Source organism: Rhagoletis pomonella, unplaced genomic scaffold (assembly GCF_013731165.1).
Source record: "Rhagoletis pomonella isolate Grant_MI unplaced genomic scaffold, Rhpom_1.0 Rhpom_scaffold_07873, whole genome shotgun sequence".
Classification (NCBI taxonomy): domain Eukaryota; kingdom Metazoa; phylum Arthropoda; class Insecta; order Diptera; family Tephritidae; genus Rhagoletis; species Rhagoletis pomonella.
This window is the reverse complement of record NW_023466398.1, coordinates 1-7,545: the sequence shown is the minus strand read 5'-3', so window position 1 is coordinate 7,545 and position 7,545 is coordinate 1. Positions and strand designations below refer to the sequence as shown.

At 39.2% G+C, this 7,545-nt stretch overlaps 2 protein-coding genes and 1 pseudogene across 2 annotated transcripts; 1 reads left to right on the top strand and 2 right to left on the bottom strand.

Moving 5' to 3' along the window:
• Positions 1-18: 18 nt before the first annotated feature.
• LOC118755903 (probable glutamate--tRNA ligase, mitochondrial) lies at positions 19-971 on the bottom strand. Its single transcript, XM_036490704.1, has 3 exons — positions 795-971; positions 492-726; positions 19-433 (listed from the first exon to the last, which is right to left on the bottom strand). Exons 1-3 carry the CDS (start codon positions 901-903, stop codon positions 19-21), a joined length of 759 nt encoding a protein of 252 aa, XP_036346597.1. The 5' UTR covers positions 904-971.
• Positions 972-1,604: 633 nt separating this feature from the next.
• Positions 1,605-4,002, bottom strand: LOC118755904 (annotated as a pseudogene).
• A 406-nt stretch (positions 4,003-4,408) lies between these two features.
• On the top strand, positions 4,409-7,537 carry LOC118755902 (elongation factor-like GTPase 1; the record flags this gene model as incomplete). The annotated part of the gene is made up of 6 exons (XM_036490703.1): positions 4,409-5,013; positions 5,074-5,307; positions 5,385-6,008; positions 6,081-6,415; positions 6,479-6,767; positions 6,845-7,537. Coding segments are annotated over exons 1-6 (2,541 nt in total), but the record flags the coding sequence as incomplete, so codon positions are not given.
• Positions 7,538-7,545: the final 8 nt, after the last annotated feature.

Here is a 7,545-nt window from a genome sequence, read left to right as displayed (position 1 = left end):
GGCGACAATAGGACACCCTTACTTATAGAGTAGTAAATGCTTCGTTGTCGATATTTGCCATTCAACGCCGCGAAAGACATGCGTTACACCCATCAAATGGTCATCTACCACGTTCGCAAAATGGTATGTGGGAAAGTTATCGCTTTTCATGATAACTGGATCACCTTCGTTTTCACTGACGTTGTGCGTTACCGGCCCGTAGATCAAGTCCTGGAGAGGCTCTTCATGAGCTGTCAGCTTAAATCGTATGCAATATGGAGTATTTTTCGCTAATAAAACGGCTATTTGCTGTGGTGTTAGATAGCGGCATTTATTATCGTAGCGTGGGACTTGTCTCGTTCGAATTGCTTCCTTACGCAAAAGTTCTAACCGACGTTCGGTGCAAAAGCAACGATAGGCGGTGTCATTTTCAAGCAGTTCGCGTACAGCTTCTCTACAAGGGAACTTGAATAATAATAGATTCTAATACAAAATTTATTAATTCTACTTACAAATAAATTTGCTTACGCTCACTTTGCACGTAAGGACCCTGTTCACCACCAAATCCTGGACCTTCGTCTATTTTTATTCCCGCCCACATTAAATTTTCAATCAAACTTTCTGTAGCACCCGGCACGAGTCTCGTCTGATCTGTGTCCTCTATGCGTAGCAAGAATTTGCCATTTTTATTTCGTGAATACAAATAATTGTATAATGCTGTACGGAGTCCACCCAAATGCAGATATCCTTGAAACAAATTTATGTCATAAAATTACTACATACTAAATATAGCTTATTACAAATTTCAAACTAACCTGTTGGACTTGGTGCGAAACGTACACGTACCTCGTCATGTGACCATCGCCTGGAAGCCCGGATACTGTGCTGCGTTAAGATGGTTAGCAAGGTTCGTTTGGAATACATAGACAACAATTAATTAGTTCAAATTGGAGATCACAATCAAAAATGAATCCTTTGTCAATGCCGGTCCGAATTTGTGGAAAGCGGAAGATAAGTATGAGAACAGCTGATTGCGTATCTAACAGATATCGTAAATTTACGTATACTTTACGTTCTCTGAGCTTTAACTAAAAGATCACAATAGATTCCCGCCTTGAACGGAAGCGTCAGTTTTTTTTTTGCGGTTGCACGGAAGGAAGTGATATTTTCCACTTTACCATATAAAATCTTAAACCTGAGTTGAAAGACTATTTTTTCTCATAAAAAATAACCAAATGTTCAAATAATAGTGTTGTGTTAAAATTTTTTTTGGAGAAAAAAGATGTATACAGTAAGTTATTGCATTAAACGCTTAATACTGTTAACTGGCTTGTGAACTCTTGCACAATTTGACAAAATTATCCATGTAGTTTAATAAGGATTTATAAATAGATATCACATTAATTAAAGCTTAATAACCTCTTAATGTGCTATACATACATAGATAAATATATCCATATAATCCAAATTTTTGATTAATCTCACCCGCGCAAATGCTCCTGCTATATGAGATCTCGAATGAGGATATATTTCAACAATTCCCTCCCACTGTTTTCAAAACGATTAATTAACTTAAACGTAGGTACATACATATGTACATATAGGTAAAATAAAAAAACTAGATATCTGATTTCTTCGCTATTGAAAGCGTTTCTTGTTTATTGTGCTACATATCAAAAAAAAAAAAAAAATGCAAATAAATATTTAGAACGCTGCGTAATCGCTGAGAATTACAAACTTTAAGAATTACGCCATATAAGAGCTTTAACTGGCATGACAATGCATAATTAGTTTATTATATTTCTATTTATTTAATATTGCAGTTTGCTAATTTGCTTGTCAGCTTTTCGCCTTCGGGTGTGAGTAGGAAGTTCTCTTTCCAAACGGCAGCACCATCGGTATTTGTTTTCAAATCTACAGAAAGCTTTTCCCAAACCTTTAACAAACAAGACCAACATTATATCTCTAGCTATAAACGGGTGATTCAAGAAGTGTACCTTCTTTTTGGGATTTAATTGCTCGTCCGGAGTGCCGTGGTATCCTTCGAACGCCAAGCGACTACCAGGCGCGGCACTGACTGGCACAATAATAGGTTCCACAACAGTGTGATCAGCGCTGTTCAAATGCGAACTTATATGTATATCTAATCTATATTACCACTGCTATCTTTACTTACTTCGACGTGCATAGTACCATGCCCTCGGACAGTATACCACGCATTTTAGATGGCTTAAGATTGCACAGCACCGCCACTAATCGCTGATCCAGTTCTTCGATTGTGACAAATTTTACCAATCCGCTTATGATGGTACGTGGTTGTGCCTCACCTAAGTCTATTTTTAATACATACAAAGTATCTGCATCCGGATGACGAGCAACTTCCACGACCTTGCCAACTCGTATGTCCAGACGGTGTGGACCATCCTCCTCTACTGTTACTGCATTGTTCGTAGTATTTCCGCCTTTCGCTTTACCTGGCGCTGGATAGGCAGCTGCACTGAGTTTTCTATGTGAAACAATTTTTTATTTGAAACGCAGTTTAAATCAATGAAATGTACATACTGCAACTCAGGACTTTCGAATGTTTTTCTTATTGGCTCTAGAAGTTTATTGATGTATTTTTTCAACGGATGCTTTCAAATCCCCTGGATGTAATTCGTTGTCGGCATAATATTTCTCCAAGTCAGCGTAGTTATGGAATGTAACATCTCCACCGAATTCCGCCGGACGGTTAACAGAAAATCCTGAAAGAAATGATGATAAATTATATAAGCTGAAATTTTTATTTAATGATTGTATGTACATATATTTCAATATATACATACCTTCACCATCCTTAAATAGCGAGAACAGCACATGCTTTACGAACGACAAAAGCCCATTGTCTGCGATGTTTCCGGGCTCGCAGAAAGCTTTCTTCAACTTCTTTTTCACATTTGCGGGCGAATCTAAAAGGTCGATTTTAGAATCCTCCTCCGAAGAAGACATTTTGCCGCCTGCCAAACCCGGCACTGCAATATTTCAAATATAATTAAAATACTAGTTTTGACTATCATAAAGAATTTGTTTACCCATGGGATTCATGAAATGAATACGTTTCTCATAGCCCAATTGTGGCAAATATTTTTCAGAGAAAGTGAAAATTTTACGCTGATCAACGCCTCCAAACTGTGCATCTACTTTGAGATACTCTTCATCTAAAGCTTGCAAGCCTGGGTACAGCAAACCCGAAAGTAATGGGTATTCTACCTGCTTTACAACTTCGGCGCCGGCTTTTCTTGCATCGTGCTGCGTCACCACCGAACTTAATTTGTACACATCCAGCGTATATTCTCTCGACAGCTGATAGTCGGTACCCTTAACAAATTTGAGCTTATCTAATGGCACACCTATTGAGCTCAACATAGCCTTTATAACAGCTTCATAGTATTGTGTACGCAATTCGAGCAGCGACCATGGCGCTTTCATATTATCAAGGTAGGCATGTAAGTCAGCAAAAAGAATAGTGACCTTTAAAGAAAATAAACAATGAAAGGTGTGATAAAATGACTCAACCAACGTTGAGTGATTCTATATGTGAATAGTTTCCGCGAATTTACTTTACCTCACAGCCGGCCTTGAGGAAATCGGCAATTTTCGACATAGGCACGAAATATGCTACATGTGGCTTGCCTGTAGTAGCTGTGCCCCAGTAGATTTTCAGGTCACGCTCCTTGAGTATAGCATTAAGCTTGTCCTCGCCCAGTGTCTCCTGTAGATTACGGGTTATCAGCTGCTTTTTTTCCTCCGGAGTTAATTCAACCATTTTTACGAAGCGTGGCCGCACACAGTCTGATTTTTATTTATAGTTATGAGTTAATAAGTCTTCTGCAATTTGACCTGGAAAATTTCGTGAAAAGAAAAACGATTGCAATGCAGCAACGTGCAAAATTAACGTCAGCAACTTTTGACATTTGATCAGCTGATCCGTCATATTTAACAAGGCTGCCAAGCATACATTTGAAAATCACCAAATCCCTCTTAAACAATGCCAAAATACAGAAATTCAATGCAGTTAGATTTTCTTTCTACAATACATCGTATCAGCTGAATTAAATGCAAAAGCTGCATTAAAAAATAAATAAATAAAAAAATGTATATTGTATCAAAACGCAGCACTTGAACTTCCAAATGGCGTTTCGAAGCTGTTTTCTCGACAAGTGTGCCTCATAAGTATCCGAGGTACTTGAAATGCGCCTTCCGTAACATCTTCTATAGTTTTTTTTCGTGGATGAAAAGTTTCCAGGTTTTCGATACAATTGCGCGTTCAAGGGAATCCCCTAATTATTTTCATTCTCAGGCGAAATACCACCGAAAATAAATTGATCGCTATTGTGAATACTTGCGATTCCCACAGAGAGCGTAAATTTACGTTCTCTGGTTCCCATTTCACAAATGAGATGTAAACAAAAGAATCTGCAGAGAACGTCTGGAATCTGTTTGGAAGCGACAATCTTTTACTTATTGGACAAGGGGTGTAGTGGAATTTGCGCTTATTTACGAAATAGCTACCTACAATAGTAAACAAACACGTGCGGTTTAACTTTGGCGGCATAGCGCTTTCGTTTTCATTTGTATTTCTTGAGCGCGATAGAAAACACCTGAGAAGTCATAACAAAAGTGATTAAAATGCCTATTATAGACACAAATACCTTGGTGAAACTCCAAAAAGACATTGAACGTGTGCGCAATATTTGCATTTTGGCACATGTAGATCATGGCAAGACAACACTTGCTGACTCACTTGTAGCCAGCAATGGCATAATTTCACAACGTATGGCAGGTAAGCTGCGCTACCTGGACACTCGTCAAGATGAGCAGGAACGTGGCATAACTATGAAGAGCAGCAGTATATCGCTATATTACCGTGGCGGCGCTGACCATGCTGACAACGAGCAAGACTATCTCGTTAATTTGATTGATTCACCGGGACATGTGGACTTTTCCAGTGAAGTTTCAACAGCTGTGCGCTTGTGTGATGGCGCCATTGTTGTGGTAAGTAATGCGAAGATTGCTGTAGATGAATAAAATGCCAGTGTTTCATCACCATTTAAGGTTGATGTGGTCGAAGGTGTTTGCCCACAAACGCGCGCATGCTTAGAACAAGTTTATACAGAACAACTAAAGCCCGTTCTGGTTTTAAATAAAATTGACCGGCTTATAATGGAAATGCAGCTTAAGCCATTAGATGCTTACTTTCATATATCGCAAATTTTAGAGCAGGTGAATGCTGTGCTCGGTAGCATATTTGCCTCCGATGTGCTTTCGAAGGAGGATATAACGAAAAAGGTATACTTGTTGACTTATAACAAACACCGCGTATACTATAAATACTAATTAAATATTAATAATCATTATACTTACAGGACAACTATGAGTCTGCATTGGAAGAAGTCGACGATTCAAATTTATATTTTTCTCCAGCTGCCGGTAATGTCATATTTTGTTCCGCTTATGATGGTTGGGCTTTCTCGGTGAGCGATTTCGCCAAAATATATTCAAAACGTTTAGAAATGACGCAATCAGATCTCGAACAAGTTCTCTGGGGTGATTTTTTCTACAACACCAAACAGAAATATGCACTTGCCGGTGCACAAGAAAAGGCTAAGAAACCTATGTTTGTGCAATTCGTTTTAGAAAATATCTGGAGTCTATATGATATCATAGCAGTACGCAAAGATAAGGAAAAATTACCGATTATCGCAGAGAAATTGGGTATAAAATTACAGGCTCGTGATTTACGTATTTCGGATCCCAAAGTACAAATAAAAACTGTTTTCGGACAGTGGTTGCCCATAGATCGCACTGTGCTGGAAATGGTGGTGCGACATGTGCCGCCACCAAATGTCATTTCCGATGAACGCGCCGAAAGATTGCTATTTCCACGCAATGTAGCGTTGAATGCATATTCTAAAGAAACTTTGTTGTTGAAAGAAGATTTTAAACATTGCAGCGATGAGAGCCCTAACGTCATTGTGTTTGTTTCTAAGGTATGTACATATATTATCATGGTCAAATGTGTATGACTTCTTATATATTATTTTCATTTTTATTATCCACAGATGACGCCAGTGCACGTTTCACATTTGCCTCAAAATAAGCCCAAGCGTTTGAATGAGGAACAGTTGCAAGCCCGGCGTGAAGAAGTGCGTCGTCGGATTGAAGAGCGAAAGCAGTTTGCTGAAAAGGCCGAACTGGAAAATCTAACCGTCGGCATAGAGCAACTGAATGTAGAAGAAACATCTGCACAAACTGAGGTCCAAAAAAATGTCGAGCAGGAGCCACCAGAAAAGGCGGATTATGTTTTCATTGCTTTTGCGCGCATTTTCAGTGGTACTCTTAAAACGGGTATGCGACTGTACAATTTGGCGCCCAAACATGATCCCAGAAATAAAGAGTTAGTATAAAAATTTAGTGCATTCTCATGATTATTGTTTATTAAATTTTTTTTACATTTTAGGCAGCTGAATCCGGACTCGCCTTACATAAGCGAAGTGACGATAGGGGATCTGTATTTGTTTATGGGTGGTGAGCTACAGGCGCTTGATGAGGTACCTGCTGGTAACATTGTGGGCATAGGCGGTTTGGATGAAGATATTATTAAAACAGCAACATTGAGCAGCACCATCAATTGTACGTCATTTAGCGAGTTAAGTGTAATGGCCACACCCATTTTGCGTGTAGCTATTGAGCCCGTTAATCCACAGGATTTGCCCAAACTTGTGAAGGGGCTGAAATTATTGAATCAGGTAATAAGAACTGCTAGAGATACCATAGAAAAAAATGAAGCGTTTTCACTAAATATCCTGTTCTTTGATAAATTTAGGCAGATGCATGCGTTGAGGTATCTATGGCGCCAACTGGCGAGCATGTGATCACTACACTAGGTGAAGTGCATGTAGAAAAATGTGTGCGGGATCTAGAGGAAAGCTATGCAAAGATTAAAGTAAATGTGTCCGAGCCCATTGTATCTTTCCGCGAAACAATAGTGCCTGAAGCCACTATCGATATGGTGAACGAAGCCATAATAAAAACAGCTACAGACAAGGATATAACAAAAAAGATTATCACACAACAAACAGCCAACAAGTTTGGCACGATACGTGTTATAGCTTTGCCACTGCCCCAGACTGCTGTGGACATAATGGATAAATATATTAGCTTCTTTAAAGAATTAGCGACGAACGTAAAAGGCATTACTGTATCCGAAAAGTATTCGACGCTAATAGCGCAAATAAAAACTCAACTTACCAATGCTTTAACTGAGTTCGATTTGAAAGGCTTAACTGCGCTAAAGCCAACAGAGCTCGTAGAGCGCATTTGGGCGCTAGGCCCGCGAAATTGCGGCACGAACATCCTCTTGAATTTGACTGATTATGAACAACCAAATTTCTGGCAGTCACTCACACATCAAATTGATGTAGATGCCATTGCCAAAGCGGTGTCTGATGTACGTCGGGATTATAATAGTTCATTTGTTAACGGTTTTCAATTGGTGACCGCTGCTGGCCCGCTATGTGAAGAGCC